Below are 22,967 nucleotides of genomic sequence, written 5' to 3' on the forward strand. Positions count from 1 at the left end.
TGCACTGCACCAGGTTAGCTGTAGAGACTAAATCACCATGGTTACCTGTACTTGATGAACTTGGCTGGTTTTCGTTCAACCGACTTGGGTATAAGTTTTTATAGAGTTTAGAGTATTAAAAATTGTCCACTTAGTAAGCTAAGTGGACAATTAGCTTACTAATTGTCCACTAACATACCCCTAACTTACATGAAATGGTCTAAAATAATTAATAAACGTTTAATATGGGACTGTGTGGGAGGAGGACCTAAAAAGATGCCTTAAGAATGAAGCGAGAAACATGAAGAGAAAAATAAACCAGTTTAATGTCACTCTAAATACAGTAAACATTTTAAATTTATATGTCAAATCTAGAGACTTCTGTATGTCTTTTCAGTATTCAATTTGTGATGGAACTCTTCAGAAGTCTTAAAGGTCAACCTCAAAAATCCCACCACCTTCAAGGGAGCGCTGGCTACTCTTTAAATGACAGATTTTATCTTTGTCAGATTATCCCCATAAAGAAAGGTTATACCCAGAAGATTTCTGAGATAAAATATCTAGAATCCAAAAGTTGAGACTTTTTCAAAGGGAGAGGAAAGATGTGAAGTGTTTCTGTAAAGGCTCCCAAGGATTTCCTACCTTGATCTGTGCATGCTCATTTAAAAGGGGCAGCGTTTGTAGCATACAGCCAATTGCTTAATATGTAGCAGAGCAGCAGAATGAAGCAGATGGGCAGAGAATTCATCTGAACAAATATGAGGAAAAGAAATGCACAACGGCAAAAAATGATCAAGCTTCAGCTGCAGAAGGATTGGAAAAAAAATAAATAAATGAGAAAAAATTTCCAACCAACTAACTGTTGTAATTCCAAAACTTATAATGTGAATTCAAAGGTAATGTAGTCCCTCAGAGGAAAACATATCTTGCACATCTAATGAAGTACTTTTCGGGGTAAATTCAAAGGGTTGCTGTAGTCTTTAGACTCTATGGCAGTGGTTCCCAAACGGTGTGCCACGGCACACTGGTTTGCCTTGAGGCAAGTCTAGGTGTGCCGTGGGATTTTGTGACAACCATACTGGTGCTGCAAACGTGTAATGCTGGGTGCATGTGCTGCTCCAAGCGCATGCCGGTGAGCACTCATACTGCTCCGTGTGCGCGCATAATTCACCGCGACACACCTCAACAGGTGAGCGCAATCGCACTGATGAGAAAGTCACCCCATAAACAACCTTTGACTGTGCACAACGGAGCTGAAAACACCTGAAACGTGCACTACACAATACGCATTAGAAAAGGACTGAAACCAAAGGGCTACTGGTGAGCTCATGAGGACTGGACTGTTAAAATGTGAAATCATTGTATAATTCATTTGCCCAATTATTTTTGCTGGGTTAATTAAGTTGTTTATATGAGAAAAATAGTTTAAAATTTGCTTAAAACCTTGTTTAAGTATTTAAGGGTTAAAATAAGTTAGTATTTAAAATATAGCAAATTTCTCTTTAATAAAATTAAAGTGAAAATATTACATTTCTGTATGGGTTAGATGAGTGAGGTTAAATAGTATAATAAAAAAGAAAATTGTTAAATTAAAATTGAAATTGTAGTATCTATAATTGATATAAACATAAGGAAAATGGTTTCAGGTTATAGAAGTAGACCTAGTTTTCTGTTTGTTTAATGCCTAATTTTACAGATTACTTAACTGCATTGATTTAATAAAGTTCCAAATGTACTTTTACCAAATTAAAAGCACTTACCTGAAATTGTGTTTACCTTGTTTGATGAAAAAGTTTTGTGTTCAAAGGTTTTTCACCTTTCTCATCACTAAAAAGAATAAAAGTAAGAACGAGTAAATTAATTAAATTAAATTAAACTTAAATTAATTAAATTCATTAAATTAATTAAATTAAACTGGGCTTTAAGCCTTTATTCATCATGTATATATGTTGTTACACATATATATTGAAATTTGTCCTCTGCAATTTAACCCATCCCTGGGGAGCAGTCGGCAGCCATTTTGCGGCGCCTGGGGAGCTGTTCGGGGTTAAGGGACTTGCTCAACATCCCACAGTGATGGCCCAGGTGAGGCTTGAACCGGGAACGCTCTGATTACAAGGCCAGCGTCCTAATCACTAGAAAGAATAAAAGTAAGAATGAGTAAAATCCTGAGTCTGGTCAAATCCTCCTTTTTCAAGTGACGTTATGAAGACACTTGACACATAAATTAATATTGCAATATACAACTACACAAAAATTATTATATTTTAATTTACTACTTTGTATGCGCTCATTTCAAAATACAGAGGCAAACTCTATACTTAAAATAATTATTTAAAAAAATAGTTGTGCAGGCGGGAACTATAAGAAACAGCGAGAAAGAAAATTGAGCACTTTTTTGAACAGTTGCTGGTGGCTCAGGTGATATTGCACATGATATGAGTGATAACACCTGTTATAAAGGCTATTTTACACAATAGGTGTGCCTTCAGATTTTTACTTGTCCTTCGGTGTGCCTTGGGCACAAAAAGTTTGGGAACCACTGCTCTATGTTATAAGTGGATTACCTCGTTTTTTGAGTACCTACAGATCCACAGAATTCAGGTCATTTGCAAGAGGCAAATCTTCCTTATCCTCTTAGCAGGTATCTCAAAAATAACCTGCCCCACAGCAGGTAAGGCATTTGGTTACCATGGCAATTTACCACTGTGAAAAACATGTGTGTGACATTGAACACCATGGGGTAATCCTGGAGTTACGTTGTTCAGCCAAATTCAAAATCATCCTCGTTGGCTATATTTAAAGTTAAGGGAACCTCTTGTCAAAAAACATGCCCACCCACTCACAGATGTGTTCTGCTGTTGTCAACACAAACAAAAGTTTAATTTGTCAGTAATTTGCACTCCGAAAGAAAAACGGTTATCTCAAATACTTTTCTTTCACCTACTAGGACTCGTTAAAACACACTACGTTAAAGCTATGACTGATTTAAAAAATAATAAACAAAAAAATGGTCATTAAAGTTATACACTTATTTCTGGTAAAGAAATTGCAAGTAGCAAACAAAAAGATAGACTGATGTGTCTCGCAGAATACAAAACTAATTTTCTTTACTGTGAAACTTTTAAAGTGAATTTTGCAAACACATTTATAGAGCTTTATTTCCGATGAGCCTTATTCAGCCTCCAAATGGATCTTTTGAACAGTTTTGAAAGACTGATTGCTTTTAAAGTGGACCTTTGGCTCACTTCTGCAGCATAAACTGCCAAATTCATCAACTGTTGTTTTATTTTGTTTATGTACTTTGGAGTCATTTCAGTGCATTTTGTCATGATATAATGTGCAAATGATCCCCATTCATTAATGTATTTTGATGAAAAAATTGTGAAAAAAGGGTAAAAAGAGGCTCTTTGGGTTTGGAGGAGTACTTGCAAACGCGACAGCAGGAGGAAAGGAGGAAAGCTTTTAACTACTGAACACAAAAATTGATTTAATGACAGTAATAATAGAGTAAATTTATTATCAGTAAGTACCACAATGCGGGCATGCATGCAAATTATAAAAGCATTCCAATATGAATTATTATTATTCTTCTCCAATGTAAACTGTTTGAAGATCTTTAAAGCCTGTAATGGTTAATCTTAAGTTTCTATCTGCTATTTGAACACATTTTAATGCTAATGGTTAAAGATGAGGCGATATATTGTGCAAAAATATATCCCAATATTAAAATATCGCAAGATCTATCTATTGGTCGCAAAGGTGTGTGTGCGTAGAGTGGGGGTTGATGTTTTAAAAAAAAAAATTAGGCAAAGGTCATGCAAAGATAGGAATATTTTTTTGAAGAATGTCATGATTATGAAATTACTTTGCTTTAATTTTAGACTGACATGAATTGTCAGTCTGTTTTATTCTCCGTTCCATTTGCAGAGTGGCACCTTTGGCTCTTATTGATGTTATGGTTTGTTTTAGCTATTATATTTGTATTGGGTTGAAAAGGTCATACTTAGAGTAAGTATGCATAAAGTCAAGTAAAAGTATGGCTATTTTTTATAGTTATGAAGTCCATTATCGTCCATCATATCGTATCGTGAACTCTGTCCATAGAGCCACCCCTACTAATGGTCCGTTCCCACAAACCATACAACTGGCGATGTTCCCACAGGGCTCTACTCCAGGCTAGGTAGCAAGGTCCTCCTTGCTGCCAAATGCTGGGTCAACCATCAACATCCACACATCTTATACAAACAACATTGCTATAACTTCTACATGTTTTCTTTCACTCATTTACATCACCTCCACTCTACCTGAAGAGCTGATTTCTTTCTCACTTTTTTGTGTTTGTAGTGCAACCAGCACAAAGTCCGGTGTCTGTATCCCGGCTCCTCTCCACTTTGAGATGAAGCCAAACAGAGTCACGTGCTTGTTCAAACAAAAGCAGACTCCTGTTGTTTGCTTCTATTTTAGGTGTCCAAACGGCTGTTTCAAAATTCTATCGGGTGCGCATTGTCATTTTGTTTGTGCATGCGCACCACTTAGGTGTACCTCCATGCAAGAAAACCTTTCATGCTTTCCAACACTTGTAGGCAGCCCAATGACAATTGCCGTACACTGTTGTTTCAATAGTTAACAGGACTTACCACAATAAAACTAAGTTATTAGTTAAATTGTTTTATTGTGTCATATGTGTACTTACTCAATGCAAAATGAATGCCATAGCTCATTAAAGAGTAAAAAAACAAGGTTAAGGCCAATTACTTTAACTACAATTTGGGTACAGATACTAAAAAAACACCATTTACTGTACATAATACCTGGGCCAAATAAAGAGGCAGTGATAAGCAAAGATTACTAATGTGCATATTAAAATTCAATCATTTCAAACTAGCTTCTTTACCAATAATTTGAATGAGTATATGATCTTAAAAATTCCAAACACCTGCGCAATGAAGAATTAGAATAGTAAAAACAGAAGAGAATAAAATAAAACAAAGAATAAAAAAAGAAAAATTGAAACGTTGGTAAATTCAAAATGTACACATAAAGCATTTAACAACAACATTACAAATATTGAGAGTAGAAAGTGAAGGCACAATAAAGTATATCTAGCAAGCCCTTGTAAGCCAAATAAATTGTTTGTCAAGGAAACCTGTCTCACATGAAGACAGTGAATCTCAAAGTCAGAGGAAAAAATCAGAATGTGGTCTAAATGGACAAAAGGAAATTGATGACATTATCACCAAATACTCATAGCAGTCACTAGCAGTGTTGAAAGCAGTCTTTCACTCATTGAATTCTTGGATTCGTACCAGATGGTAAGCGTTCCGGAGATCCAGTTTGGTGAAGATCCAGGCCTCCTGTAATTGATCGAAGGCAGAGTTTATCAACGGGATGGAGAGTACCTGTTCTTTGTGTTGATGTCATTCAGGCCAACGTAATCGATGCAGGGGTGCAGAGAATCATCCTTCTTTCCCACAAAGAAGAAGCCCGCTCCAGCGGATGATGAGGAGGTACGAATGGTTCCAGCCTTAATGGTGTAACTAATGTAGTAACTGATCTAGTTGTCCATGGCCTTGCCCTCAGGAGCTGACAGGGTTATAGTGAAGACCCCGAGGAGGAGTAGAGCCGGGAAGCAGGTGAATTCTGCAGTTCTCCCAATGAGGAGGAAGGGAAGTGCACCAGGCCTTGGAGAAAAAACCTCACTGAGGTCATGGTAGCGCTCTAAACAGAGGGCCTCTATGGGCTAAGATTTGTGCCACTAAAAACTGAATTTGAATAGTTGATATTGAATTTGAAAGTAACAACTTGAAATTGAATTTACTGTATTGAAACTGAATTAGTAACTTGAAATTGTATTTTTCCTGCTGAAAAAAATTTCAATATATTTCTGCTTCTCAAATTCAGATTCACTGCACGCAATTAAATTTCACTACACAAAGACACACTTCCGGTCCGCCAGGTTGAGCAATCAATCACTGATTCATGTCTCGAGTCTTTAGTCTGCAGCAGTAAAATCCAATACTGTGGCCTCAAATTGCAAGCCGACCACTCAGCCTCTCCAAGCTGGTTTCAATCCTGTGTAAACGATCCAAAGTAGCCTCCTACTTACAGTATTTTTGAGTTCATTCATCACATTAGTTTGAGTGTTGAGTGCTCTGCCCCATCCTTCAGAAATTACTGGCAGCCTTCCCAAAACAGCTGCCAACGAATACAGACTTACTGCAATAGATCAGAAAGCTGCCCACTCCAATCGGCAACATCCCTGCTACCATAAATCCAATCATGTAGATGTCCTCCACGTCCTCCATGGAAAGCATGGAACGACACACAACCTTCCACTTATTCCAGAAATCCATCATGTATCCGTCTGCAAAAGTTCCATCCAGACACGCGGGCTCACCCCTCCCCAGTCTTTTTGTCAAAAAAATTTGATCGATTGCATTGAGAGACGAGCTGACCAATTCCATAATTTTGGTTTTTGGGTAAAATGCAGAGAGAGTCTCTATGGATTAGATCCACAAGACAGAAGACAAAAGAAGCAGCAAGGGAAGATAAGGAGGAGAGTGGGAGCAGAGAAGAAGGCGACCGCCTTCACCAAGTAGTACAAGAGTTGTGACTCCACACATTCTGGAGAACACACAGCACTCACTGCACCAGACCATGATCAGAGGAACATCTTTAGTCTCTGAGCTGCTCCACAAATATTCAGAAGTCTTTTTCATCCCCCTGGACATATAACTACAACTGATCAATGTGTGAGCGGGGGACATTATCACATTCACTATTCACTGCACAAAATTATCTTACTGTTGTATGTAAACTTACTGTATAACAACACTGTCATAGCTGGTTTTATATACTATCCTGCCTTTTTGCATATATGTAACTGCTCATATTTAATATATACATATTCCTAGATAATTTCAGTTTTAAATATGTCTTCTCTATGATGATGCAGCTCTTTTGATCTGTCAGCATCAAATTAAACTGATACAGTAACACTGCCATGTTATCAGAACACAGAGATCAGTGGCCGGTGTTTTTAGGAGGCCTTTGTAGCATGTGCTGCTCTGCACTTCGTGTCTTGTCACTGTTAAGTGTCGTTTTTTAAGAAAATCCTTTAATGCAGGAACCCGTCAAATGTCGGCAACATAACCCGCAGTGGTTCTCAGTGGTCAAAGAACAGCAGCAAACGGAGTAAAAAGGATTAAAAAGTTGTAACTTACTATGTAGAGCCGCGCTCTCATAACAAGTCTACCAAATAGCTTGTGTTTGTATCAAATTACCCCTGACGTCACCACCAAACAAAACTTCCATGCTGCAAATGTAGTAGTCTGAAGTTTTTTCAGGACTACATACTGTAGATATAGAAAATGAATGCCTTTATTATATATGGTCAAAACCTAAAACGGGCTGTAAAACAGTATTTATAGATGTAAACAGGAGTTCTATGAATCAGTCATTAATTGCTCAACCTCGCGGACCGGAAGTGTGTCTCCGTGTAGTGAAATTGAATTGCGTGAGGTGATTCTGAATTTGAGAAGCAGAAATATATGTAATTTTTGGAATATACTAGGAATATTTTTTTTCAGCAGTAAAAATACAATTTCAAGTTACTAATTCAGTTTCAATATAATTTCAAGTTACTAATTCAGTTTCAAAACAGTAAATTCAATTTCAAGTTGTAACTTTCAAATTCAATACCAACTATTCAAATTCAGTTTCTAGTGGCACAAATCTCAGCTCATAGGCCTTGGACTTAGGAGAATCTGCGGGATGCACAGTGAGACAGGCGGACTAGCAGTGCGATCCCCAACTTGTGATCTCCCCCAAAGACCAGTCAAAGTAGGGGCTGAGCCAGATGAGCCATGGGAAGCCCAAGATTAATGGGTTAAATGGAGAATGGAATAGAGCCATTCTAACCTCCAAGGGTTGAGGTTGATGAGTGATACAGCAAATTAATTTGCCATCCAGGGCCCTGGCTTCTAGAGGCTCCGGGAGCAACAAGTACTTGGTCTTTAGCCTTCTCACCAGGTCCCAGTACATGAGAGTCTCATGAGCCCCAGAGTCCACGAGGGCCCTAGAAAATAAAACATTATCTTTGTGCAGGGTGTCTAGTTTTGTTTGGGGAATGAGAATAAATACTGGTAGAGGTAGTTGGACTCACCCTTCTTTCACCCAAGGGTGATGGATGCATGCTACGAATGGGGTAATGGATGAGGAAGTGGCCATCCTGCCCACAGTAGATATAGACACCACCGTTGGCGTTCGTCAGGACAGCCTACAGGGCCCAGCTGCATGGGTTCTTCTGATGCAGGGGGTGCTGCTTGAAGTCATTGCTCAGGGGAGAACCAACGAGATTGCTGAGTCTCTCTCCCTGAGGCAGTTGTCCACCTTAATAAATAGTTCAATGAGGTGTTCCACAAGGAGGCACCATTCCATCTGCTATCAAAGGCGAGGGTGTAAAATGCCACAACATGATCCCAGAGTTAGCGATTACCTTGCCGTAGCCTTATGAGAGCTCTGGCCATGTCAGAACCACAAGAGGAGTAGTCAAATACTGTGGATAGTGTGGAAGTAAAAGCCAAGAGTGAGTGGAATACAGTAAAGTCACGTGTCTACTCAGCGGTAGCCCACGCTGCAGCTCTGCCCGTTAGGTGAGTCACTATAAAAGCCATCTTAGCTCGGTCATCGGGAAAAGATCCTTCCCTTAGTTTAAAATGTAGTCCATACTGGACAAGGAAGGGCATGAATCTGCCCCAGTCCACCAGAAAACTTCTAAGAAAGATAGAGCAGTGACGGAGCACTGGGAACCGATGCAGAGAGTCGGCCTCCGTACTGGCGTATTTTGGCTGAGAGGTGGTCTACCTGGCTGGTCAAGGAGGAGCTGAACTGTGACTGCTGTCTCTGCAGTTCTTTCAAGTACCTCCCGATAAAGATCTCTGTCTGAGGCTGGCCTGAACCAAAATCTGTTGAGTCCATACTGGTCAAATTGTTCTGTGAGAATAAAGTCAGAACGCTGGACCCAATAGCAGTCTTGGACACTGGAATATGATTTAAATGTTTAATCTAAGCCACCGTTCCGTTATACAGGCTGACAGTCAGCGGATGGAACGGTACAATACGATAATTCGTTAGCAAACACTTTTCAGCGTAGCAAGGATAATACACAGGTTAGCGGTCGGACCAGGTGACAGATCACAGGGATTATTCAGAGGGCAGAATCCAGAAAACAAGGTGGGGTTCATACAGTTTAGTCCAGACACAAAGAAAATACCAGTCATGGGTAACGCAGACAATCTGGTGTCAGTGGGAGTGCTTAAATACAGGAAAACTTAATGTGCAGATGAGACACAGCTGAGCAGGTAGCAGAAGTAAAGGTAGCACAGATTACCCAGCAAGAAAGGTGGCCTTCAGAATAATAGCCCAGAGGCAGCAGCAGGCGTGACATCCCCATAAGCACAGGCATAATATGCACAGGCATAACATGCAAAGACGTTTTATCCTTTGCTGACACCACTCATGCTTTGTATGCAGCTCTCTTACCTTCTTTGCTTGCTCAACACAGTCAATGAAGTGTTTAGCCAGGCTGGAACAGTGCAAGGTCTGCTGTGGATTTTCTCTGTAGCATTGGAGCACCTTGGCCTGCAGGTCAGCACAGAAAGATATATTCTGCCGGGGTCTAGAAAAGCAGCGGTGCAAAAGAAGATCAGTGACAGCAATGTCTTCCAGTACTACATGTGGTCACAAACCAAGTTGTACATCTTTAGACATTGGCATGTAATTAGGTCTCTTTTGCTGCATGGACCTTAACTGGAATTCAAATATTATTTGTATATGGCTGTTTTTATGTTATGCCACTGAGAAATGTAGTTATTCTCCCATTTGTCTCTCAAAATGACATATCACATGGCAGACATGGGCATGGTGGTGCAGAAGATTGACAGGAGGTGTGATCTTAACCAGCACCAAATCATTCTAAGCAGTTTACATATGTTAATTGATTCAAGACACAAAAATTAAACATAAGTATAAATGTGATTTGTCTTTGGTATGAACCCAACTGGGATAAACATGGCAGATCTCAGTAAAGTTCAGTACTCAGGATCTGGTTCAATGTGACAATACATGAATCCTTAATCAGCACTATAACTGATTGAGAACATTTACCAAAACCACTCAGAACTTGTTTATTTACTTACACGCACCACACGCATGTCGGGATGTCATGTTGTGACAGAAATATTAAAGTGTTGAGACACAGCTGACCATTTTCAAGGATTATATCACAAACTTTCCTGCAATGTTCTGTGCAAAGATGCCTATAATTTTCTTTTACCAATAGGTGGCGCTATGACGTTGGGTTAAACCATGACTTATTTTTTTGGCATCCAAATGAAAGCTGCTATAATTCATTTTCATCTACTTAACTCTACAAACTCTTAATAACAGGCTGCTAAGAGGAATATTTCAATCTATAAAGATTCAACTTTATTGACCAATCCCCTGGTGGCTCTGTCATGGCTGCTGTGGTAACCATTGAGTATGGTCTGGTGAAAACAGGGGGTGAAATGTTGGAAGGGGGACTTTGAGCTCAGAGGTGGGCCTTGGCACGCGCGCACACAATCTACAAACCAGCAAAGACAAGGTTGTGTGTGTGAATGGATATTGACATATGGATGTGACCAGAACAGGACTCTGATTAAACATGTAAAGTTTGACACAAATTGGTGCATGCTGCTCAAATTTCCTGTTACCAATAGGTGGTGTTATGACTATAAATACATTTTAAAATGTGGATGTGTTCAAACCCGGACCCTTGTCCAGCATGTGAAATTGGGGCCCAGACTGCATCATGTAGAGCTGAGATGTGAACACTTATTAATGGCGAGACATCGAAAATTGCCGCCCCGCCACAGACAAGGTGAATGTGAGGTGAATACAATCAACCAGCTAATAACAGCACAACAATGTGTAAAACATGTCATTTAATGTTGCCAGGAGGTGGCGCTATGACTGTTAATGGATATTAGCATATGGATGTGATCAGGGCAGGACTTTGATCAAACATGTAAAATTTGATGCAGATTGGAGCATACTAAGGTTGATAAGCAGCACGTGATGTTTGATGGCGAAACATCAAAGTTCCAGATGCCACTAGAGCAACGCCCTTAGACTTTTCTAGAAAATTTTGATAACTTTTAATCACAGAGCCCAGGTGTACATACTGGCCAAATTTGAGGTGTTTTGAAGTTACGCTGTATGTTAAAACGTATCTTGAAAATGAACTAAAATCCTCACAGTTCATTCAAAATGGCGGCTTCCAGTTGCATTTTGGATAAAGAGTTGATATGGCAATTTTGTTCATCTTGTCATGACACGTGTCTCAAATTTTGTAGCTGTACGCAAAACTAATTGTAATAACTCCACAAAAGGCTAATTTTCAAGGTGGCGCTATAGAATCATTTTACCATTCATATGTGCAATTCCCCCAAAATATCAAAATGTTCACCAGTCTTAATAGGCAATCAAAAATGCAATCAGGTCCTATATAAGAAGGATATTAATAAAACTAAGTGCATTACAATAGGGTCCTACTAGGTTAGTGCTCGGGCCCTAATTACTAATCTACTGCAGATAAATAATAAACTAGTCGATATTTGATCATCAAAGCTTTGAATAAATGCATATTGTCTGTTTAATGGTATTTAGTAGAAATATTATAGGTTATACCTGTGTCTACCTCAGCATCATGCCCTCTTGATGGATTTCTCCAGTGCTTTCAAAAACATTACTCTACGTGTGGGACAAACCTCATGTCCTGGATCATAGACAACTTCACTAAAAGATCTCAATTTGTCAACTTGGGGACTATCATATCTGACAAATTGACCAGAAACACAGAGGCATCACAGGGGAAAGTGCTGGCTCACCCTCCTCTTTATCCTCTACACTGTAGACTTTTTGTACAACATGGAACTGGAGGTTGACACCTGGTAGTGGACTAAAGAGGCATCATACAGCTCTTCTGCTTATCCACATCAGTGGCAAGGAGATTGAGGTGGGTGCCTCCTATTAATACCTGTGGATGACCAGCTGGACAGGCCAGTTAACAATGATCATGTCTATAAGGAAGTTCAGAACAGACTGTACATCCTCAGGTAATTGGCAACCTTCAACTTCTCCAATGTCTATGTTTTATCTGTCTGTGGTTTTTAGCTACCTCGTCTATGGAATGGTGTGTTGGGGGCAGCACCAACCAAAAAGGCCATCGGAGGCAAGGCAAATTGATTAAAAAGGCCACCTGTGTCATCGGAGCAAGGCAGAACCTTTTAGTGCAGGTGGTGGAAGACAACACTTAGAGTAGTAGATAAAAAATATTTATAGATATCAGTAATATGAAAATGGGTATTTTGTTTATTTTTATTTGTATCTATTATATTATATATTATTTTAAAGCTATTTACCTATTTATCTTCTCTGTATAAACTGAATAACTGAGTGTGATGCTCAGCAGCTGAAAAACTGAATTTCCCCTGAGATCAATAAAGTAATCATTATCATTAATACCATCATCAAGATTAGATGAAATTCTCTTCAATAAAGAGCATATAGATTTAAATAAGGAGCTGCATGTGTCTTAATGAAAAATTTCCTCATGACATGACATGTTTTTTTTTGTTCTTGACCACTTTAGTTTAATTTACTGTATGCAGTCATGCATATATAAACACACACAAACCTTTAATTTCACAAACCAATAAAAAAAATCATGCCCCCTTCACGTATGAATGGGCTCAGTCCTCCTGCCTTCACTGACAAATATCATGTGTGTGTAACTGTGTGTGTGTTCCATTGTGCAGTGGAGGAAGGAGAAACAAGATTAAATCAATCACTGGCAGAGAGAATATTCATGAAGTCTAGTGAAAACACCCTCAGAGAGAAAGACACAGAGCAAGTAGAGGGTGTATGAAAATAAAGTATTACATGACAAATAAACCTTACAGCTTGTTCTGGATGAACAGTAACCCTTCATAACAATTTCAGCTTATTTTGCTGGCAGTTAAAGAAACGTTTGCACTGTTTGGCAACAAATCACTACATTTGGACATAAATGGCATGCTATCTGGTTCTGTATTAATCATTAGTTGATGGGGTGGAACAATACCTTAAGTTTACAATATGATAAATGAAACAAAATAATTGAAAGGAAAAAAACTAAAATATAGTTTTTAGGGATGCATTGAATATTCGGTAACCAAATATATTCGTCCGAATATTGCAAAAAAAAGCCACATTCGGCCTTCGGTGGAGTGAGTTAAAAGCAAGGCCTAGTAGCGTGTGTTGCAATAATGCAATCAAACAACGTGTAGTGATTTTGAGTCAGAAAAGTGTGCGTGCGTTGCTGCAGAACCAGAGCAGCTGCTCCTCCTTTCCGCACACAAACACAGCCAGACTCTTCTTTCCGCTCTCCGTCGTTCGTCACCCTGTAAAAGTTGGAAGTCGTCCAATTCCACAACAGAGTCCGTTGTTAGCAGTGTGAGCCACAAATCCGTAAACATCCCCAACGTTTCCTCCTCAGTTCACAAGCAATGTCGGGTCTCGCTGCATAGGCTGGTGTAGCATTAGCACGGAGTGTTAACAGCTGATGTGTGTGAACAACGGTAGAACAAGCAGTGACTCCCGACACGATCGGCAGCAGAAAAAGTAGTGCAGTTTGGGCGTCCAGTAGTTCAATTTGCATATATGGCAATAAAGTATAATATATATTCTATATTAAACCGCAGTGTTGTTTTAGCTGTTAGATAGTTGGAGAGGGAGGAGCTCATATTCTAGGAGGCGTGTTAGGTGACGTCACCTGCCAACGTGGGCAAAATCCAACTTGCCCGTTTCGAGCTGACTTTTTACAAAATGTGGAATAACAAGGGAGGGAGGAAATAACTTTTTCAAGTTTGGCCCTCTGAATGAGGCTAAAGGGACGTATATCACTGTAGCAAAACCATTATTAAGTGAGTTTTTTTCATCATACCGCCCCTTTAGTGCACTTTAGTTTTTTTTTTTGGAAGGCATGTTTTGTTTCATTTGAAGGGCCAATATAAATGAAAAACTTTGTTGTGCTTTCTTTGGAAAGCAAAGGCTACTGGAATATTTAAAAAAAAAAGTGAGAATATTCAATAAACATTTACTTTCTTTAAAACATGGCTAAAAATGTATTCTAGGCTATTTATGCACTATTAAAAAAAATAGTGAAAAACCAAACCTCATTCGATATTCGGCCAAGCGTTTATATTTTATTCAGCTTTGGTTTCGGCCACAAATTTTCATTTCCGTGCATCCCTAATGTTTCATTTATTATTTACTTCACAACTTTATTGTCCTGCCACAAACAGAAAATCTAAAATGCTATAACGTCACTATATCAATGCAGTTGCCCACCTCTGCATCGCGACAGAGCTGCTACTCTACCATTGGGAGCAACTTTGGGTTATATGTCCTGCCCATCGAGACATCCAAAACATAAACAGGGATCAAACCTCAACCTCTCGTTCCAAAGACGCCAACTACCTGAGCCACAATCACCCACTAGATGCACATAGTTCCTGCAAGTGAACCAAGTACACACACTATTGTTTAGTTTGAGTTACAATTAATTTATCTTAGTTTTACAGGGTAAATTCAAGATATAAGATTTAAATCTTAAATCCTGTCCTGTGTTAAAGTTTCTCAATTCCATATTTTAGAGAGATTTTTTTATTTGTAGTAGTTTTACTACACTATATATTGTAAAATAATTTGAATTCAAAGCATTAGATAGGCATCTAAACCTCGACTGCAAAATTCTATGAAAGAAAGACATTTTAATAACGTGACTTCAACATCTCCTATGCATTCTAAATAACTCCCTATGAATGACAGATAACAGAAACACTATCCATTCTAAGATAGTGAAAAAACTCATTCTTTTCTACATTCGGCAAGACAAACTTTCCAATAGCAGGACTGTTTGATTAATTAATTCTGAAGCTGAAATTTGCTCGTGCTAATCTGCACCAACTGCCTCTTTAACTGAAATTAAAGGTGAGCATTAGCAACCCAAGCTAGTCTGATCGCTAACATTTACTGAGATACGAAGCAAAACAAAACTGCCGTTGCTTAACTCCTGGGATGTTTTTGTATAACTTTGTGTTGGGTTGAGTGTTGAAAACAACTCAGGGATATTTGTCATTAGTTGTTGTCTCACCTTGGCAGTGTGTGGTTGTTCTAAAGCTCTCTGCTCTGAAGTGTGATGTAAAGCAGTAAGGAGCTACGGAAAAGATCACACAACTGAATAATTCAGCATTTTCGAAAATAACTTTGTTTGTGGTTTGTGTTTGTGAGGACATGAGGAGCTATTAATACATTATGGCAAAAAATTTGCTTCTCTTAAAAATAGTTGCTATGTATTTTTTCATCTGAATGGAAAGGAGTAGAACAAAGGATCAAAGATGTCACAGCTAGGAGGAGATCAAAAGGAGTAAAATAGCACACATTTTAAACTGTTAAAATCTTTGCGATGCTTATATCCTTCTCATTCCAGGCCCAATTTTTTTCTTGTGGGTGTTTTATTGCACCACTCCACTGTAACATGCTACTGAACTGGAACTAGCGTTTAGAAATTAACTGATTACCAATGAATATCCTTTTACAGTAAACAGTGCACAATTTATATGCTAAATAATTGGAATCACAGCACCATCAACATCATTAGGGCTAGAGAATGTTCTTTTATTCGCTCACTCACCATTGTGGGTACTGTGTTGTTGTTGTTTTTAAGTTAGCCAATTAGCATTCAAACAAAGCAAATTATTGTTGGAATGATGTGTTTTATATGACAAAACTGAAAGTATGACATGCTTTTCTTTTTTTTTTTTAAGTGGCATGCTAATTTGTACTTGAATTTGTTTTTCACAGTATACCCTTAAATCACACAATTATGACACTGTCGTTCATTATCAAATATCTAGCCAAGTCACAAAAAAGTTTCTGCATTATAATTTTCTATTTATTTAATATTGTCAGAAAATTAGTCAGTGAGCATTGACCTCATGATTTGTCTATTTTTGTCCACTTCATTCAAGCAGTCAAAGTGTGAGTCCATGTACAATAGGGGTGGGAACCTCTTGGTACCTCACGATACGATACGCAACACAAAGCTCACAGTAACGATTATCTCACGATATGACGATACTGCGATTATCGATATATTGGTCAGAAATCAATCTACGATAATCTATGACATTACAAGAAAAAAAAGATTAAGTGAAAAAATAAAACTTTTATTTTATATCTCTGAAAGACAATAAATTGAAAAAGTGTCCTATGAACAGTGACACTATTTTAGTGCAACAATTCTGTAAATAAGTGTCAACATACCAATGTAAACGAATAAGTATCTCCAATAGTGCTTTCTGTAAACAAAAAAATAGGGTCTTTCTTACCAGTGACACCATTATAGTGCAATATTCCAGTAAACAATATATTGGTTCCTTCAAATAACAGTGACAAAATTTCTGTGAAGACGCACCTGCACATTTTAGTGAAAAAGCAGAAAAGGTTTTGAAAAAAAAAATTAACAATTTTAATAAAAAAAAAAAAAAAAATTAAAAAAAATCGATACTTAGCGGGAGCATATCGATAATCGATCGTGTGGAAAAATATCGCGATATATCACCGTATTGAAATATTGTCACACTCCTAATGTAGTGAGAACCTGGCTTTGTGTGCGTCTGATGTGCATTGCATGTGTGTGTTTATGTGTGCATATAGGTGGGCCTATAAACCCTGCAGGTGAATCTTTAATGCTAATGGCAGGGAGCATTTACTCCTAAGAGGTCTTTACTCCCCACTAAACAGATCGTGACTGACTGGTGGCTGAAGTCCATTGCAAATGTGAACATCTGCAGGTCACAGATTTTGTCACAGAACTGGTGTACAACTTGCGACATAAAGGCACCAACCCAGCTTTTATCATCCTGGTTGCTCTATTAGGACTTTGAAAGAAAAATAACCAGACTCCACATCTAGTATTATATATGATCATTTGATAGAGCTTGCAATTAAAAATCACTACATGTTCACCTGACTAAATGCCAGTTTTACTAAACAACACTTCAACAACCTTCATCTTGAATGGAAATTCAAATCTGACGTGACTACAAGCCACGGAATCAAGACAGACAGGACTCTGTCTGTGTCATTATTGGCTGACAGATGAAACACTGAAGAGAGATAGGAAGATTGGATATAAATTCACACTCTGTTTGCTCCGCTGATTGATCCTCTCCAGCCTCAGAGAGAGAAGATGAGAGAGGATAACGACAACGTTTCATTAAAACAGGTGCCATGTGGGAACAAGATAAGAGCCCCATGTGAACCTGTGTTTGTGTGTGACATCTCATCACCGATAAATTTCCAATCAAAAAAACTTGTGGCTGAACCACTTACTCAAGTTGACAATAATGAGGCTCCTGTTGCCTTTGATCGCTAGCCATTTGGCTTCTGGAACAGTACTGTCAAATATTTTTTAAGTAAAGAATGGATATATAGATGCATGCATGGGTATTTTAAACCAGAATAAATAGTCTCCATAAACTAAATAAGACAGTACAGTCCACAGGTAATAAAAGTTCTGGTACACTTATGTCTCGGGTTGAGCCGGATACTCGGCTAAAATGAGCATCCGGTACGGTTAAAGCACTTTTGCAGAGTACGAGTATTATACAAGTAATAAGAGTCAATATCTGTGCTCGGATTGAATGAAAATCCTCATTGGCTCTGACTGTGTCTGCGTTCTGCAGGCTAATCAGAGCCCCCTCCCCTACACACACATGCTCTGCTCACTGACACACAAACAACAGCTAAGTTTCTGCTTAGTCACTCAGGTTTTTCAGGTGTTTTCCATTAACCTTTAGGGTTTCTTCAGCTTCAGGTTTGTTTTTACTTTGGTTTGTTACTTTTTAACCAGTAGAATTTTGGTAAACGTCTTTTCGTTCAGAGGTGGTGCTTGGTAGAATGCGACTTTTTTGTTGTATTTCATAAAAAAATAAAGGTAGTAGTGGTATAAATAAGCTACACACAAACTCTTTCTCTCTGTCTGCCGATCATCAGTTTTTTTTTCAATCTACAGTTGGCTCTAACTAGTTTTTTTGACTTCACGCACTGTGTCCGTTTCTTGTTGTATTTCATAAAAAAATAATAAAGATACAGTGGTATAAATAATATTACAAATTAAGCTTCTCTCTCTCTCTATAGTTCATTTGCTATCGTGATCAAAACCATTGATCTGAAGCTCAATGATGATGCTGTCCTGTAAATAGTTTTCTAATCAGCAATAATTACAACAACTTCTGATCAACCCATATCGATTGCATGCTTAAAATAACATACCAGTTAAAGCCCCGCCCATTTCAAGACAATTTGACCTACTTCCAGGTTAAATCCTGCCCACTTCCGGGTTCGGCTCCATCCACTTTGAGTACAAATACAGATACAGATAATTAATATGGTTAACAGATACAGATAATGCTGTACTCGCTTGCAGCACAAGAATTGACAAAAAAGTAGCAAAAATGAAAACAATTATTTACACTATTTACATTGAAGCAAAGCAAAGCATAGGAGTCCTTCCATGATTCAAACTTGGTGTTTCCTGCTCTGTAACCCAGAAACAATTCAACTCACTAGGCCATGGCAGCCTTCATTTAAAGCAAAATCCCCTCCAACTGGGCGTTATCAATTTCATTATGCGACCATTTTAGTGGCAACACTAAACTATATAGAAGGCGGTAACTTCCTTATTCATTACTGGACGCCTGCAGGTAAAAGCGCTTTAAAGTGTGTTTTAAATGAATGCACCAAAACAGCTAGAGCTCCCAAGTGTTCACCCTTGGTAGCGCTATGAACGGGAAAGGAAGGAAAGACACGTTCGGTATACACTTAAATCCACTGTCAGAAAGGGAAAGGTTTGGTGAATGACACGTTTGCCTCATCGCTCTGTCTGTCTGTGTGTTGCTGCAGTCAGTGATGGACCCACTCTGTGACATGCATATTTATGTCTTAATAGAAAATGTTTGTTGCTTTCTAGTGTAGAAAGGGCCTGTTCTTAATAATGACTAGGAGCCAAATGCTTTGGAGGGCACAGAGATCTGTGCAGTAAGCCACCTGTCTGTTCACACACAAGTAAAGCAAGAAACGACAAAGTACAGTGCCTTGTGAAAGTATTTGGCCCCCTTGAACTTTTCAACCTTTTGCCACATTTCAGCCTTCAAACTTAAAGATATAAAACTGTAATTTTTTATGAAGAATCAACAACAAGTGGGACACAATCATGAAGTGAAACGAAATTTATTGGATATTTCAAACGTTTTTAACAAATAAAAAACTGAAAAATTGGGCGTGCAAAATTATTCAGCACCTTTACTTTCAGTGCAGCAAACTCTCTCCAAAAGTTCAGTGAGGATCTCTGAATGATCCAATGTTGACCTAAATGACTAATGATGATAAATAGAATCCACCTGTGTGTAATCAAGTCTCTGTATAAATGCACCTGCTCTGTGACAGTCTCAGAGGTCAGTTTAAAGCGCAGAGAGCATCATGAAGACCAAGGAACACACCAGGCAGGTGTGAGATACTGTTGTGGAGAAGTTTAAAGCCGGATTTGGATACAAAAAGATTTCCCAAGCTTTAAATATCCCAAGGAGCATTGTGCAAGCGATAATATTGAAATGGAAGGAGTATCAGACCACTGCAAATCTACAAAGACCCGGCCGTCCCTCTAAACTTTCAGCTCATACAAGGAGAAAACTGATCAGAGATGCTGCCAAGAGGCCCATGATCACTCTAGATGAACTGCAGAAATGTACAGCTGAGGTGGGAGACTCTGTCCACAGGACAACAATCAGTCGTATACTGCACAACTCTGGCCTTTATGGAAGAGTGGCAAGAAGAAAGCCATTTCTTAAAGTTCAAAGTTTAAAGTTTGCCACAAGCCACCTGGGAGACACACCAAACATGTGGAAGAAGGTGCTCTGGTCGGACAAAACCAAAATCAAACTTTTTGGCAACAATGCAAAACGTTATGTTTGGCGTAAACGCAACACAGCTCATCACCCTGAACACACCATCCCCACTGTCAAACATGGTGGTGGCAGCATCATGGTTTGGGCCTGATTTTCTTCAGCAGGGACAGGGAAGATGGTTAAAATTGATGGGAAAATGGATGGAGCCAAATACAGGACCATTCTGGAAGAAAACCTGATGGAGTCTGCAAAAGACCTGAGACTGGGACAGAGATTTGTCTTCCAACAAGACAATGATCCAAAACATAAAGCAAAATCTACAATGGAGTGGTTCACAAATAAACATATCCAGGTGTTAGAATGGCCAAGTCAAAGTCCAGACCTGAATCCAATCGAGAATCTGTGGAAACAACTGAAAACTGCTGTTCAGAAACGCTGTCCATCCAACGTCACTGAGCTCGAGCTGTTTTGCAAGGAGGAATGGGCAAATATTCCAGTCTCTCAATGTGCAAAACTGATAGAGACATACCCCAAGCGACTTACAGCAGTTATTGCGGCAAAAGGTGGCGCTACAAAGTATCAACTTAAGGGGGCTGAATAATTTTGCACGCCCAATTTTTCAGTTTTTTATTTGTTAAAAATGTTTGAAATATCCAATAAATTTCGTTTCACTTCATGATTGTGTCCCACTTATTGTTGATTCTTCACAAAAAAATACAGTTTTATATCTTTATGTTTGAAGCCTGAAATGTGGCAAAAGGTCGAAAAGTTCAAGGGGGCCGAATACTTTCGCAAGGCACTGTAGATAAAATAAACTCACATAAAAGTTGACTTTAAGTGCAAACTGTCAGCAAGTACTTTGCGGTGAATCCTACAGACATCACACCGAAGGTTCACTTTGGGGATGCCTTGTCACATCAATTTGAGGGTCACATGTGGGTTGAAGAAGATTAATGGGACTACAGATTTTTAAGGGAGCTTGGCATCAATCTCTACAGCAAGAAATATTCAAGGAATTTGGGCCGCTACCCTAAAAAGGGCAAAAGGATGAAGTCGAAAGGCTTCCACTGGGCAAAGTTAAAAAAGAAAATGTTTTATCACTTGCTTTTTCTGCACACCAGGATGTTTCTGAAAATGAAATGCTGTCGGAAACAAGAGGCAAAATGTCAAGAGGGCTTTAATTGTGATAGCCTTCATTTATTATAACACACAGTTCTCCATTTTTGGGTTGAGACAAAGCTCTGATGTTGATTTTGCAAAAGGCCTTCCTTCCTTTCTGCCAGTGTAGCAGATTTAACTATTAGTGTTTTAACAGAATGTGGAATGTAACTTCATCAGAACTTGTGAATATTAATTTCGCATTCGTCAAGAGCTCAGTTGTTCAGACCCCATTCATTTGTTCTTGCTTATTTTTTAAAGCTATTTTTTAAAGTCAAACTTGCACAACTGTAAAGGCTTCTCTTTAATTCACTGGTGGGCCTAAGTGTCCTTAGTATTTTTTACTGACCATAGTGTATGTATTAAATGAAAACCTTTTTGGAGGAATGAGTGACTATCATAAAATTTTATTTGCCACTAATGATAGAAGCCGTAGCTGAACCAGCTCATAATACGAGCAGATATCTGAGCTGATTTTCTGGCAGTCTGAAGTCAGTCTGGGTGACAGTTTTGAGGTGACATATTACAAAAGTAAGCATGTTTATTATCCTTGCTTTGGTAATTACAAATACCATATTCTGAAAAGCAAAATTAGAGACATCAGTTACTATATATGGTAGTTTAATGCATATATCGGCTTGAGTGGACTAAAGATGAGCTGCAGTCAAATTGTTATTCACTCTTGCAGTAATGACACCCATTATGACCAATCAACTTTGCTAATATAATGTTTTGGTGTGCAAATATTGAATATTGTATTTCATTCTGTTGGTGCCAATACCGGACCAGCAATTGCTTTAGTCAACTGTTTGCTATTGAAGCAGTTTCCATTTGTTTTAAAAGTTTTTAATTTTAGAAACCACTGACCATTGTCATGACAAGGATGCAGAATTGCAGTTTTGCTAACCTCTCTGGTGATACTTAGATTAACTAAAGTCTAAAAGCACAGCTTACCCCCTACAGAGGCTTTGCTTGCTCACCAACCACTAATGCAATCACATTTCCCAAAGGATAGGAGGTAATGCTTAAATTTAATTAAAATCACAACAACAAATGAAACTTGGATAATAGATTAAGCAAATAAAGGAGCAATGTTACACATCTCTCCAGTCTTAAACTCTCCAGTTAATGATCTTATAACTAATCATCAATTTGATTTGTCTGCCTTTAACCTAATTACAATGGAAAGAATACAGTCGGAAATTATAACTACAATGCCCTGCATGACAAATGCATATTGACCTGCAGTCAATCCAAAACGTGAATTAGTAACAATTTCTTTGAAAATATTACTTTCCAAAATGTAATTCTTCTACCAAAGTTCAAAGTTTCTGTCCAAGTTCTCTGTTTCTTTGAGACATGCTGAGTACAAATAAAGTGACTTCAGTGGGAAACTTTAATAACCAAGGTGATATAGAAAACACCCGCCTGTACACTGCATTTGCATTTAGACTAAATTGGCAAAAAAAATAAAAAATGTTAATGAAACTACTACTGGTAATTGTTTTAGTAACACTTTCTAGATCTCGTTCTAAAATGTAATTAATTATCTGACCATGTTAAACTCAAACCGTTTTCTATGACTGTATTCAGTTATTTTTCCAAATAAAAAAACAAAAACAAATTAATGGCAAAGCACAAAGAAGTAAATTGTTGACTGACAGTCTTGAAAAAATATTTTGCCATGTCATCATTTTAGTGTTGTTGCAGTTGAAGAGAGTATTTACCATTGTTTTACACTGGAAAGAGTTGATTATCAACTTAAGTGAAAGA

The 22,967-nt window shown here is 38.3% G+C and overlaps 1 protein-coding gene across 2 annotated transcripts in view; it reads right to left on the bottom strand.

Moving 5' to 3' along the window:
* The window catches only part of chchd6b (coiled-coil-helix-coiled-coil-helix domain containing 6b), a 96,162-nt gene that overhangs the window by 15,764 nt on the left and 57,431 nt on the right, over positions 1-22,967 (bottom strand). Inside the window, exons 7-8 of one of the 2 annotated variants that reach the window (XM_028448172.1) lie at positions 9,526-9,661; positions 5,289-5,336 (exon numbers count right to left, since the gene is read on the bottom strand). In XM_028448172.1, coding sequence (XP_028303973.1) covers positions 5,289-5,336; positions 9,526-9,661 — 184 coding nt within the window. The remainder of the gene's footprint in view (positions 1-5,288; positions 5,337-9,525; positions 9,662-22,967) is intronic. The other variant, XM_028448173.1, reaches the window with a different exon arrangement.

This window comes from Gouania willdenowi, chromosome 5, assembly GCF_900634775.1.
Source record: "Gouania willdenowi chromosome 5, fGouWil2.1, whole genome shotgun sequence".
NCBI classification, from domain to species: Eukaryota; Metazoa; Chordata; class Actinopteri; order Blenniiformes; family Gobiesocidae; genus Gouania; species Gouania willdenowi.